General features: G+C 40.2%; 1 protein-coding gene across 1 annotated transcript in view; it reads right to left on the bottom strand.

Annotated features, from left to right (window-relative positions):
- Window positions 1–891: 891 nt before the first annotated feature.
- SOS2 (SOS Ras/Rho guanine nucleotide exchange factor 2) overlaps window positions 892–14607 on the bottom strand; it is a 52351-nt gene continuing 38635 nt past the window's right edge. The window contains exons 13-23 of the mRNA XM_027459535.3: window positions 13814–13917; window positions 12391–12610; window positions 11332–11451; window positions 10429–10591; window positions 9582–9699; window positions 8880–9052; window positions 6947–7063; window positions 5205–5466; window positions 4249–4290; window positions 2987–3096; window positions 892–2654 (exon numbers count right to left, since the gene is read on the bottom strand). Coding sequence (XP_027315336.3) covers window positions 2145–2654; window positions 2987–3096; window positions 4249–4290; window positions 5205–5466; window positions 6947–7063; window positions 8880–9052; window positions 9582–9699; window positions 10429–10591; window positions 11332–11451; window positions 12391–12610; window positions 13814–13917 — 1939 coding nt within the window. The 3' untranslated portion in view covers window positions 892–2144. The remainder of the gene's footprint in view (window positions 2655–2986; window positions 3097–4248; window positions 4291–5204; window positions 5467–6946; window positions 7064–8879; window positions 9053–9581; window positions 9700–10428; window positions 10592–11331; window positions 11452–12390; window positions 12611–13813; window positions 13918–14607) is intronic.

Consider the following 14607-nt stretch of genomic DNA (forward strand, 5'->3'; position numbering starts at 1 on the left):
GGTCAGGCACTGGCACAGGCTTCCTAGCTGATGCCCCATGGCTGTCAGTATTCAAGAGGCATTTGGATAACACCCTCAATGACAAGCTCTAACTTTTGGTTAGCCCTCAAATGGCCAGGCAGTTGCACTAGATGATCTTTGGAGGTCTCTTCACACTGATCTATTCTATTCAGGGTCTCGATGGAGGGAAGTACTTTGACATACATGGGAGGCCATTACTAATCAGCAGATGCTCAGCTTAAAGCGGTCTGGTGAGGACTTTGCTGAATCAGGACCAAAATAAAGCTATGCTGCATTGTAATATGGGATATGGAACATGCGTCTGGTCTAAGCACTTGTATAGGAAGGTACAAAAAGCTGACATTTGTATGTTCTCAGGAAAGGAGCGTGAAGGGGACAGGCAGGAGAAGAATGTCCAAGAGACAGACACCAAGATGCATCTTCCCAGGAGAAGAGAATTAGCACTCCTTTCCAGGCGTATTGTCTCTCCTCTTCCTGAGGAAGTGCCTGACACGGTGGCAGCAACATAAGCAGGCTGATGAAAAGCCACAGTGTGACTTGGAAGCCTGAGCTGCTTTAAATCCCACCACAGCGCTCAGCCTCCAGACAGGAACTGGAAAAAATGGAAACCACTTCTCCAGCTAGAAGGGCTGAGGCATCTATCTGGTGGGTTAGCAGGTGGAGGGAAAGGACACGCTCCCAGGGAGCTGTCATGTGTCACGCTCAGCTTCCTTGAAACTTTGCTTGCAGCACGGTGTGGACGCAATTGCAGAAGAAACGACAACAAAAGCTGAGAATAGCAACGTGGAAAATTGGGGCATTTTGTACTGCAGACTTACTAAATCCAGTTCCAAACCTTGTCCTTACAAGGAACACGCACTGCTCAAGCTCTTGAAAATTAAGACTGGGGTGATTTATTAATCTTGTTAAGAACTCTGATACAAAGCACAGTAAAAGGCCACAGACCAGTAAATAAAATGTGGCTTCTGACCACTTTATAAATGCTGCTACAGTACTACCAGTAAAACAGACTCACTCTCACACCAGTTCAAACAAGTAGTTCAACTGGCAAATAAAAGTTCCATTCACTTATCAGTTTAAAAAGTTTAATAAAGCTTTAAAGTGTTTGCTGGTTTAAATGCTACCAATTTCCAAAATGGATTCACGATTAAGTTAAGTGAGATCTAAAGGAAGGTATTAGGTTTGGAAGGCAAGACTGTTCCTAAGCCAGAGGAAACACTTCTGACCGTATAGGATTGCGAGAGTAGCAGACTGTATTATAGGCCTCACGTCACTTCAATTTATACAGGTTATTAGCATTATTTGTAAATATACAATATAAACAATTGTACATACATGGCATATAGCTTTGTTCTCCAGAACAGTAGACAACTCTTTAGCTTAAGACATCTTCACCTACCAAAACAAAAAGGCACATCTGAACAAGATGCATGCTAAGTACTAGGGATCCTTTCCAGTATCTGAGACAGGCAGTCCTTGTTCATACTTCCTCAAAATAATCAAGACCAACTGAGTATTTTGGTATCTTCTTTTAGATTTCAATCTATTTTTTTTTTGTCTTCAGCAGCAAATCAATGGCAATTAAGACATGGCATTAAAATATTTGGGAACAGTAGCTGTCACTCACGAACCTCCAAGCCCACACAGAGTTAGAAGGCAAGTGGCCAGAGGTTTAAAATCAGGAAACGCTGTATATCCTGCCGTTGGGTAATCATCCCATTGTTCTTTTTAAAAAAGGCCACTAGTGCTCAAATTTGAAAAAAAAAAAATCCACAGACGCACCTTTTTTGGCTCAGTGCAATTAAATGATGTCAGTTTAAACTCAATTAGTGTAGTTTACAGTGCAAAAAGATATATTTTGTATACTGGCATAACTGTCGGCACTAAGGACGTGAAACAAGGCAATGCTGCTGACCACCTGAGGGTAATGCTGTCGAACAGACGCAGGCTAGAGTGTGTGTCGTCTTATTTTTCCAATTTAAGCTATTTTTTTTGTTTGATCAGCAGCACTTTAAGAGCATAATTTGTGAAAAGTACTAAAATACACTGCCTTCTTCGAATAAATAAAAAAAAAAGGAACTTTACAAATACTATTCCAGTGTCAATGACTACTATGGCTAAGGTCATTGAGGAGTTTCTGCATTTTCTAGCAAAGACAGTCTGTGCAAAGGCGGGTGGGAGAGCTCCCTTTTGTAAGTCTTTGGTGGCAGTTTGGGTAACTGAGGGCTCGAATTCTGCCTGGGCGGGACGGGGGGCGCGGGCGGGTGGACCAGGTTGTTGTGACTGGCGCTGGTCACGCAGCAGCGGCGCAGGACCCGTGGAGAGGGAGTGCTGGGAGGAGTGCCAGGAGAGCTGGGGCCCGTGCCAGCCTCCCTGAACCACTCGGGATCTCTGTGCAAGCGTCCCACCGGCGGCGGCTGCAGGTTGAGAGGGCAGTTGATAAAGTGTTCGGGAGGCCGGTGCGGTACTGGCGGCGGAGTCTCAGGAAGAGGGTCCCGAGGGGGCGGCGGAGGAGGGCTGTGCAGAGGCTGCTCGAAGGAGCCAGTGTAAGCAGGAACACGAGGCTGTATCTTTGGAGGTGGCGGCTGCCGGGGTGGGATTGCGGGGGGATCGTCATCCGATTTTAAACTTCCCTACGACATTATGAGAGAAAAAGGCACCGTAAGAAACGGAGATTTTTAGGTGAAGAGCATTATCTCCTGAGAGCTGCTGAATTTTCTTCAAGTTTGTTACTGGTGCTGTCACAAATGTGATACTGGCATAGCCCTATCTTTGATCTGATTATGACCGGTATGTTCCCAAAGCAGCTAAGCAGGATTTGGATACTGGGAACCTGAAACTTCAAAAGGAGTAACTGGAGCACTGCATTTGAAATGTGCCAAATCTTCAAAAGACTAACAAAATCCAACCTGGCTAGACGTTCAGTGATTTATTATCAAAGCTATTCAATACAGGGAAAATATACCTTAGCGTTAGAAGCATCCTGATCCATCTTTTTGCGAGGAGGAAGCGGGGGAGGGTTTTGAGGTTCGTCACTTAGTTTAGGAAAGCTACCCCACGAGCTGAAGAAAGTCTCTGGAGAGAGAAGAGCCGGTGTTTTACTGCTTGTGTAGTATCTGAGGAACGTATTCAAGAATATTACACCAAACTAGATGAAATTCCAACAAGCAGATCTTTGTGTTCAACAGCAACATGAACCACTACATTGCAGCTGCATGAAACTCTCATTCATTTCTTTCATCAGATATACTCTTTACAAAGTGGTCTCCCATTTCCAAAATCAAAGATACACGTCAGCAGTTAGCAGTCAATGCTAAAGGACCCAAAAATAAATAAAATGAAGTCAACTCCTAGCGGGTACTTCAACAACTTGCACTGCAATCCTCTCTGTATTGCAGAATTTGCCTGTTTACCACAGCACCTGCAGTTTGGCCACACGGCTCAGTTACACTTTTGAGTGGAAAGTTTGTTCTCTCAGCCCTATGGGTACATGCTCAAATTTGGAAGTTTCGAGGCTTTGTTAATAGCTTTGCAGCGTTTCTAAAGCAGAAGAATTATACGCTGCACTGAAGAGATGGTGATAACTCTCACAGCGTTTTATTACGTTCCAAATTCTTCTGTTTTACCGAGGAAAAAATCCTCAAAGAAACAGCACAACCCCCGAGCTGTATGTGACTTTTGTCACACCTTTGCTTTTTCGCTTCGAAGTGCGCAGCACTCTGTACCAGTGCGTCAGGCAACTGCGCTCTCCAGTTTGAAATGTTCATATTATGAAGAATTATATATGTCTGCGTAATAGGGGAGTGAAAAAAGAGAAGCTCAAAAGGCAGATGAATACAGGATTTCCCTCACAGCTGTGGTACAAAAAGCACCTCTTAATTCCCCAGCAATAGAACAATTATTTTCACTGAGTGGTAATGCTAAATTATCAGGTTGCTTCGTTTGTATCATTAGTCAAACAAAACAATCATCAAGGACATTCAAAAGAGAAGCAACATCATACTAGAGGCCTGGGAAAAAAAAAGATCAGACAGTTCTTAGATTTTTTAGACTGCTTTACTGGATGGTTGATCTAAAGCCTGTAAAAAACTCCCCTCAGAACTCTATTTAACGAGCACGGTCCATATTTTATCCCAGATTTCAGAGACCATTTAATTACTATTCAGCTCTCCTGAAGCCAGGAAAAGCAAAGTTAAAGGAAACGTTTAATAGAGTTACAGTACTCACTCGACTGTGGCAAAGTGACGGGAGCGAAGATGCTATTGTTACCTGTTAAATGAAAAACGGATTAAAGATTTTCCAGACAGAACATCTCCACTACAGCACAAAGCATGCTCGTGAATGACCTCAAAGACGACCAGATTTTCTAAGTTTATCTACTGCTAACACAAATTAAGCTTTCCTACGAAAAATATTCTTGAACAAAAGATTTTAAGTTATGCTGGGAATTAAACTTCATTATTACAGTCTGTTGGACACCACCACGTTGTCATTCATTTCCCCTACAGCCCACACGCCCTCAGCATTTGCCATATAGATCTTGTCACTTACCCCCCATGAGGATTAACCTGCCTGCCCAGTCTGCAGCTCCCTTTGAGAGGAGGCAAGGCCTCTCACAGGCTGCTCCTAAGACCAAGGAGCTGCTCACAGCTACAAGCAAAGCTTGGGAGCATATTAGTGCATCTATGCTAAGAGGATCATTTTTTAATCAAGACTGCATTTTGCAGCGAGCGCCCTGACCACCCCCCACTTTCTGGCGCTTTGGTTCACATCTCCAAATATACAGACTGGATTCTCTTCAAAGGAAACGAAACCAGAATCTCTAGAGTGTGTTCAGTCCACAGGAATGCTCCTGAAACGCACTGGCGTGGACTCCAGGTTCTCAGCACTGTCTCTTTACAAAGGTGCCATACGTGGTAAAGCAGGCGCAGTCCCTGTAAAGCCTCACGGGGACATCTCCCAGCACAGATTGCCTCAGCTTTAGTAGGCCAAAAGACTGGAAATATCCCTTGTTATTTAACTACTTAGGGCAGGCATTTCCAAACTGCAGTACATACAGCACTGATTCAGGAACTTCATCGTTCACAACTAAATTTTGCAATGATTTTTTTTAAAGGCTGGCACAAAGACCAACAGTTTGGAATCCGGAGGGACAGCAGCAACAACTATTAAAACATATTTACCATAAGAACTGTTGAGATCAACGTCTGAAAATACGCTGAACTCTGAAGAAGCAGAGACTGGTGGAGTAGACGGCGTGTTTGGAGAAGTTGGTGCCGATACTGTTGATTCATGCTCTGCCTCAGTAATTCTACTGAAACTTATCTTACTCGGTTCCTTTTCAAGTGGTAATGGATGACTTCTCAAGGTGCCAGAGGTGGAGCCGTGTCTGCCGGTATTGGGCCTTATCCCAGGAGATTTTAGGGGGTACGTTGTTTTTCTAGGCTGAAGAAATAAAGCTGGTTAGTACTGCTAACACTGCTGAGAGCAAAATCACCAAGTCTCTACGAGCAATTTTAAAAGGTACTTATCAAATACATATGAAAGTGTTACAGCCTCTTTGCAACTGACTTGAGGTTGTTACCTGTACTACAGGAGTTTACTGAAAAGTTAGGGATGCGGCTTAAAAATCTTTTTTTCCAGCTTATTAAATATTCTCACAGCTATGAAGAACGAATAGTCAAATTTCAGATGCACGTCAGTCATGACAAAATAGAGGGAAGAGCAAGTCACAATCTTGGCAGGGAGTTATTTCGAGTGCCTCCATAGGCTTGCAGAAGAGCTTCACATAACAGCAACGTAAGACGTGAAAGTCTCCAGGCCCCTGCATGTGTCCAGGACTACGGACAAGCTCAGGCGCATGCCGTGTATGCACGCTGGGTGAATCAGTCTGAAATTCTTACACACGCATTACTGGTGTGCCTGAAACAAGCCTCATCAGACTCAGGTGTAACACAGCGCAGATCAAAGCCCATGCTTTGAAGACGAGCTCCGTTCCCATCCTGTGGTGGTATGCGTGACTCCACCACATTACAGCACCCAGAACTGGACCTTCCTGAAATTCCCATAAGAATGTCTACTTTGGAAGACACAAACTATAAAGAATTCATGCCCAGATAACAGAGAGAGCAGCATGAGTTTCTATTTTTAGAAAAGGAAGAAAAAAAGAAGAGAGAAATTACTGTAAACAGCATTTTTGCAACAGTAATTTCTGCCAGTTTCTTGCCATAGTTGCAATATCATCTTAGTCATTCCTCTAAAAGGAGATTGCTAAAATGATTGATGGCTCTTAAAAATTAGATAAATCTCCAGCTACTCAAATGCACAATTACAACATGTAGAACACTCATGAGTGTTCTCATGAGCCGTATTTCTCTGCTTAAAAAAAGAACTCTAGGTCCCAGAAGCTTTTCTTTTTTTTTTTTTAAGAAAAACACAGCTACACCTTCAAATCATATTTTACTCTGCAAGAAGGTTGTACCTTGTCAATTCTATGCTGCACTTCATTTTTTTGCAGTAATACAAAATACTTAGACAAATAAATAACAGAAAATAAGTGTATTAAAGAAAATATAACATCTATAAAACCAGTTTCTTAATATTAATATTTTATAACAACTTTTGATGCTATGAAATGTTATTGCATATTCTACCAAATGACTATAAAGTAAGAAACCCAAATGTAAACTGTAATATTTTAGGTTTGGGGGAAAAGAAGAATTCATTCCAAAATAAGCTAAAGGCAGTATATTTCAGTAACAACAAACCCCTGAAATAAAAATATTTTTAAGTCACATTTTGCTGGAAATTAATCTCATGAGACAGAATTCCAGAGAAAATGTACATGGCTTACTGAGTTAACAAAGTATTCTTTTTCCTGGCAGCTAGTGGATTTCATCTATGTAATTTACAGGCCAAGACTTACAAATCTAGGTGGTTGCTTGCAGTTTCGAGGTTCAATTTCTAATGACTTGTTGAACAGGTAATCTGTAAACTCCTTTTCTGGTATCTTCCCCATAGGATTGAGATTTTCAAAGAACTTCTAAATGAAACAAGCATCAATAACATTAAAAAACAGACAATCAAACAACAAAAAAAACCACACATGCATAGAGCAAGAATTTGAATGAAAAATCTAGCTCTTCACTATTCTGTAACTTTTTGACAAGAAAAAGAGATGGTAGAGTGCTCCCTGATAAAAAAAAAATAAAAAAAAATAAAAAAATACTATACAAGAAATAATCGAAGATCCTGGTAAGTTTCCTGAAATAAATGACCTTATTTCAAATACCCAGACATGTAAAATGAAGTTTTCTGTAAACTTTGCTAGTATTTTTTTTTTTAACTACTTGATCATTTACAGCCTGGCAGTGTTCCAGGCCATACAACCGTGCCCTGGACACTTCCCTTCAGGTAACAGCACAGATCTGGGAAGGAGCCGAATCAGATCATGCCGTAGTGAAAGCAAGTGTTATTATGCCAGTGCCATTTTTAGGGGAATTTTGGATGTCATCAGTTAACTACAAAGGACAGGAAGGGACAGAGGACAAAAGCAGGAAGGTCAGAGGCAGGGACTGAATCTGGTGATATGGCACGAGGACAGGAGGTAAGGCATGGTAAGGTAGGACTGGCACCCAGGGCATGGCACAGAGCGAAGCTCCCTGGTGCAGCTGGAGCCTCTGGGTGATGAATTACATTTCCTATTTGTTCTTTATACTTTTAAAGCACAAATCCTGCCATCCCTTGAGTTTATTTCACTTCTTGGCTTGAGAATACTGTAAATCTTCAAAACCCTTCCCAGAAATGTCCACAGCAATTAAACACACAATGCAAATAACATTTTAAACAACAGCATTATTGCCCATTTAATTCTTTATGTAACCAAGTTCTTTGTTGCTTCCTGACTGCTGCTGCTCACAAGCTGAGAGAGCTACACACAGAGCTGTTTTCTGGAAAGGTTACAATTAGCTGTGCACTCAGGAAGATGTCTGGGTACTTCAAACTATTCTTTTCAATCATTATTACCCCTCTACACAAACACTTCCCTTTACCTGGCTCAGGTTCCATCGTTTTCTTTTAATTTACTTTAAATGATCTGGGATGCACTGGGTGTTTTTCTTATCTAAGTAACCTCTTGAGGCTTTCTCATTTCTCAAGCTCATGCTGGCTGACACCTCCACATGCCCCATTTATGTAACGCAGCAGCGTAAGGAGGCTGGGTCAGTAGGGTCACTGCCTGCTTGCAGCCCAGAAGGGAACTGAGTCCTGGGCTGCATCACCAGAGAGGTGGGCTGCAGGGCAGGCAGGGGATTGTGCCCCTCTGCCCTGCCCTTGTGAGGCCCCACCTGGAGCCCTGTGTCCAGGGCTGGGCCCCCAGCACAAAAATTATGTGGGGATGTTGGAGAGGGTCCAGAGGAGGGCCATGAAGATGCTCAGAGGGCTGGAGCACCTCTACGGAGGGCCGTGAGGCACTGGAACAGGAATAGTGGAAGCTACACCCAGCACTTTAGGCCAGAAGAAACTGATTTTTCTTCCAAAGTTCTGCTGCTCAGTCACTGCGTCTCATGCACTGTTCTGCTGCTAGAAAATCTCACCAATACCAGGCCGCAGACCAGCAAGAGGATGAACGAGACCCAGAACACGGAACCCAAGAAAGCAGATACCTGGCTCTGGCTGGCCCTTTGCTGCAACGTTTTTGTTGTCTGCTGCCACAGACCAGCCACCATTTCCTCCCTCTTCTGATGGTCACTGATCACACAAGATTAGGTCTAGCGCTGGCAGAACGACTGACCATTTTTGGTTGTGTGCATTCTTTTCCTTCTCTTACCCCCAAAGGAGATATTTAAGTTTTTGATTACCCGAATTTCTGGCTCTATCCGTAAGCAGTAAGGCTGATTTTGATACTGCTGGATTTCTCCTGTGATTTCAGCCACTTTTCTCCTTTTGCTGAAATTAATTAATTCTTTCCCTTGTCTTTTAAGGAAGTCAGGATTCCCTTCTTCTGTCTTCAAAATATTTGTTAGGTATATTCCTGATAGAAAAGAAATGGATTTGAAAGTTCATTTTATTTCCAAGATCTAATTTCATTCTTTATAATGAATGAATGATAAAAAAAAAAGTCCAAGTACAAGTAGACCATTCCCTTTAACGCTCCAACAGTTTACTAACTGATAAGAATAAATTAAGTTTGCATTTTACAAAGGAACAATGTATTATTGAAATAAGATGTTTCAACTCCTTAACATGAGATCTGAATTCAGAAAAACATCTTCAGGTCATTGCCACAATCAGCTCACCAATGCAGAAGCAGAGTAAAATGAAGTGGGGTAATACTCATACCAATAATACCAGTAATCTGCATTATTAAATTAGAAAAATAAGTTTTATGTAGAAGACACTAAGTCTAAAATCATTACAAACCTAGGAAGTTAAAAGTAACAAATAAATATTTTTTAGAGCAGAACACCACCCATTACTATAATCAAGATTAACACATCTGCATCAAACCCAATTTAAGAAAGACATCACACACGATATTAGCCTATTCTGGTGTTACTTACCAAAGAAAGGCACACAGGGTGGATTGATTGACTTGAGCTTAGCTAGGTATTTTTTAAAGTGATCTTGACTTAGTTCTACCGCTTCATCCAAAACTCTTTTTTTTCTTTCCTGTAGTGCCTAAGTTGTCAAAGAGGAAAAAAAAAAGAAAATAAAAGCTATGCAGATCTCAACAGCACGGTTAGAAAATACAAGGTAATTACCTCGGTTTCTTACCAAAACTTAGCAACTCAAATTAATATTTGAAAGAAACTCTTCTGTAAATGGTTTGGCTCTTGACTACAGCATCATCAGTTCAGTAACTCTTCCTAGGCTCTCTTCCTAGTGTCCACCTAAAGCAGTCAGCAACCATTTGTTTTTGTCTCTTAACAATGTGAATTGTCAGAGACTCTCATTCAAAAGAAGTGCTGCTGAACAACTGAAATCTGAGCTTTAGCTATCCCCTCTATCCCCATGGTCCTTGTGTAGGTAGGAAATTCTGCTGTTCAAGTGTTCCAGTCCAGGGTTCTCAGCCCTGGGACCCTCCCCTTTCACACACATAAAACACTGGACTGAAGCAACGGGGTTGTTTCAGACAAGTTAACAATCAAATGTCCATGCTGTTTCCCCTTTTTGAGCTGAATACAAGTGAGAAAACATCTGCTGAAAAGCTCCACTTCCTGTTACAAATCCTTTGAGACAACCCGTCCATCTCATGTTGTCTTGTAACTTTTAAAGTAACTCTGTCTCATAATTAACTTGTTTTCTTCTAAGAAAGCAAGTACAATATGGATTTCACTTATGAAGTTTGTCTGATTTATTTCTGGATTCTGTTTATTTTTTTTCTCAAGAGCAATGCCCAGAGCTTACCTCAAACGTGTGATCTAATCTGTACACTGACACGGAGTTCATTGCACTGACTATCTCCAGAACACCATTGAAATTATTCAGATCTTGAAAAACTTGCAGGATTTCTATAATCCTGCTCAGCACAGCCACTCGCTCTTCGAAGTTCTCGGTTTCCACTATGCACCTAATCAAAAGACGTAACTTGAGAAGTACTGATAAACAGAACCTGAAATCTCAGCAAGCTAGCAAATTAATTTAGTGGCTAGCAAAATATCCAAGTGAAAACTGTATAGTGTGTCTAGCAGGCATGTTTTGGTGCACTGTCAAAAATCTCAAGTACAAATTTATGTAATCACATCTTATATATGTTTAGGTTGGAATAACAAGATGATTTTGGCACATACTCTAAAATAAAGCAAGACCCAAGCACAATCCAGGTTAAGCAGGGTGCCTCTCTCATGCTGCAGTATCTATGATAGCATTTTAAGCTCATGAGGTTAGATATACACGTACAAACTGCTACACCCTTTTGACTGCAGCATGGCCACATCTTCAGAAGTCCTTAGTGATGCGTCATGAGAAGGGAGAGAGACTAAGCTAAGGGGATAGATACAAGAGCATTTTCAAAAGAGATGCAGAAAAGTGCCCTGCTTTGCCTTCAGTGCCCTCTGATGTACTGTAGAAATAAAAGTAGGACACATGTTGACCATGTGGACAGTACTGGGAAAAAATCTATTTAATTTTTTTAAATGGAGGAAACACATGATTGGCATGGCATGGACTTAGAAATAAAACCTGAAATTACTGCAATACTCTACTACTATGTCAAGATTCAAGGCAACAGAATTCAAGTAAGACAAAAACGCTTCTCAATTTCAGAAGGAGTTAATGCCACTATACTAAAATCACCATCACTTTACTTACTTTTCAAACCAAAGAGTAAGATTTGTAGTGTGACGAATCATTTTTAACAGATTTGGGGAGTTAATTTCCTTATCTTCTTTAGTCCACACGCTACCGACGAGTTCAGAAGGCTGTACTGCCCTGTTATGATAAAGCAAGATGAACAGGATTGTTCAATACAAATAATAATTGTGTTCCGTGTTTGCATTAAAAGATTATTTCTTCCCTTAATCACGACTTGGTATTTCACAAATACAACCCAGTATAAGAAAAACAGTTACTTAAAATAACTTTTCGATGAGTACTTGCGGATAGAAGAAAATCCATTTTTATCTTAACTGAAATTGGCATTTTTGAATAAGCATTTCCACATAAGAAAATTACAAAGGAGTTAAGTTTAATCTCCTGAAGGCAGAAGAAAGAATCTTAAAGGCAATTAAAATCTTTTTTTTAATAGGAACCTAAAGTACTTGGAGCAACCTGCTGGAAAAGTGACCTATTTCCATTGAAAACCTGTTATCACTGAAGCATTAAAGGATGCTTCACCTTTTTGTTTCGTAAGATCTTAAAGAACTTCTACCTGGCAAAACTCAGCTCTCACATCGAGGCTAGCTTTATTTATGATCAGTAACAACAAAGCACAGAAACAGCAGAGCATTTATGAAACCAGACTAAAAAACTCTTCAGAACTAGATTAGAGGACCCCGATGTACCAGTCCTGTAAGTTATATTGTGTGTAACGCCTAGGACTTTGCTATGCATCTATTAAGCAAAGGGGGAGAGACAATCATGTGTTTTTTATGACACAATAAAAGTTTTTTATTAATGTAACGAAGTTTGCTCTTAACAAGGAGACTATAAATTGATATTACCTACTCATAATACTTTAGTTTCCTCAACTACTGTATTTATTCAGTTATGTTATCAGAAATCTCATATAGAAATGTAAAAACACCTTTTCTCTTGTATATTTCAGTACCAAACAGAAAACCTACTTCCACAAGCCCTGTAAAACAAGGGGAGGTACTTTTGACTGATTCTATGAACTTTCTTGCTCAGATAGAACTAAGAGACCTCTACCTGTACAGGTCAGACTCCAGAAGCGTCAGCTGCCGAGCAATTTCTATGGGGTGCAGAGTCATCAGGTCCAGGGTCTCGCTGTGCCCAACGCGCCAGATGTGCCACTCGATGGGGGGAGGCGGGCTCTCAAAGGTGATGTTGTGACTGATCCCATTTGCTTGAGCTTTCTTTCTTTTGATGATTTTAGCAATTGATTCCACCCACTTCTTCATGGATTTTCCTACAAAACATAAACCATAAAAAATGTTTTTAATGTCATCTTAACTTATTTTTGATAGTTTAATGAAACCAACAAAATACGCACGTGCACTCAAAATACTGCATTTCTGCAGGAAAATTGATTAGGTTTGCAGTTCATTATTTATTTTTGTCTCATGGGTTCTTGCACTTGTGTCAGTTTGCAAATACACACCAACAAATTTTTTGGTGTCCAGTTGCATTTAAATGCATCCACTGACATGTTTAGTGGGAGAAAAGTGACCGTGCACACACTGCATTTTACTGTTTCCCCTAAACTGCAACCATCTTTTTGATTGCTAGCTTCACCTACTAAAATGAAAATAACTGAAAAAAAGTAAAAAAGCTTAAAGTGGAAACTTTGCAATATGCTGTACTAGTGCACAGCATAATGAAAAGATTAAAAAAAAAAACGTTTACACCATCAGTCCAACATTTACAGTACAGAACATCATGGACAAGACAAGAAGTACCTTCAGCAGTTCAAGACAAGTAACTTTTCAAGACTAACCCCCAAAATTGAATTATTTCTCTCTGGTCAGCAATAGAAACCTCTGCAAAAGATAAACTATGGGTCTCAAAGTTTGGCTCAGCGTGGTATTGCCCCACATATGGTCCGACAATCTGAAAAGTAAAGTCTAGCATTGCCAGGACAATGATGCAAACTGCCATGCCAACACTGCTGGCCCTCCATCTAGGCTGCCCAAAAAATCTACTAGTTTGTAAAGGGTTGCTCCAGAGAAAGTGATACCAAATGGAACAAGTGTCCTTTCTTAAAAGGATAATGATTTTCAGCTAGAATTTTAAATTAATGGGAGAAGAATATGGAAAAATTCATTAACCAACAGGGAAGGAATTCTCTACAAATTTAAAGCAAAGAAGGGAGGTAAAAGAATTCTGAATTCTCACAAGTCTGTTACAGAGTCAGGCAAGGATGAACTCTACTACCCAAAAGTAAATACATTGAAGTTAAACAATACCACAATGTGTGAAATCATTTTTTGGTAGCTATTTACGTATGATTCAGGCCAAATATTGCTCATATAAAGGAGAGTTAAATAACAGCTCCATTAAAGGCATTAAAATTACTCATGTGTGAAGATATTTTCACGCCTAAAACCCATGAGCATTAGAACAGCAGGCTGTATCAAAATGGGGAAGAACAGAGGACTACCAATTACCATACCTCTCACACTTGAAATAAACGTCTCCAATCTCTCTAGCAACTCCAGATCTCTTTCAAAATCGTAAAAATGGTGCTCTACCCAGTGGCGAAAAACATTTAATATTCTGAGGAAGAAGAGAGAAAAAAATAATTATATTTTGTGTGTGTGTGTTTTTTAGGACTTCCAAGCTCATCCTATGTAAACACTAAACAAAACACAGGTATATAAAAGCTGAGTTACAGATTCGTGTAACTGAAGACTATCAAAATGCAGATGGACACAGGGGCAGAGCAAAGACTAAGCATGCATCGATGAACACAGAAGTCCCCAAGTATTTTAAACCTCATTTTCCAGACTTAGCATGTATAAGTTTTAAAAACAAACAAATAAATAAAGAATGCTAGTGTTGAGGTGTTTTCAGAAGAGGAAAAAATTCATTAGCAGCAGATAAAACAAGTATCATGAATATAATTTATTGATATAATTTTTAAATAAAGAAAAATAATTAGAATTGACCATTTGATTGGAAACAAATTTGTAACTGTTTCTTTCCTATGCGTAAAATTCAATCTTAGAAGTTTTTGCAGCTGTGCTGGCCTTATTTTTAATCTTTTTATTTACACTAACAGCACTACAAGATCCAGCGCTTTAAGGATAACACTCAACTTTCTCTTGACTTTTCTCTACTTTCTTAACCAGACCGCTAATAAACAAGCCTTTAAGAACTAAACCACAACTGCTCTTCAGCCTTCCACTCTCTTCAGATGTATCAGAATAAAAAACTGCCTCTTCTTCGTGTAAACAAGCTGAACTC

This window comes from Anas platyrhynchos, chromosome 5 (assembly GCF_047663525.1).
Source record: "Anas platyrhynchos isolate ZD024472 breed Pekin duck chromosome 5, IASCAAS_PekinDuck_T2T, whole genome shotgun sequence".
In the NCBI taxonomy this organism is placed as follows: domain Eukaryota; kingdom Metazoa; phylum Chordata; class Aves; order Anseriformes; family Anatidae; genus Anas; species Anas platyrhynchos.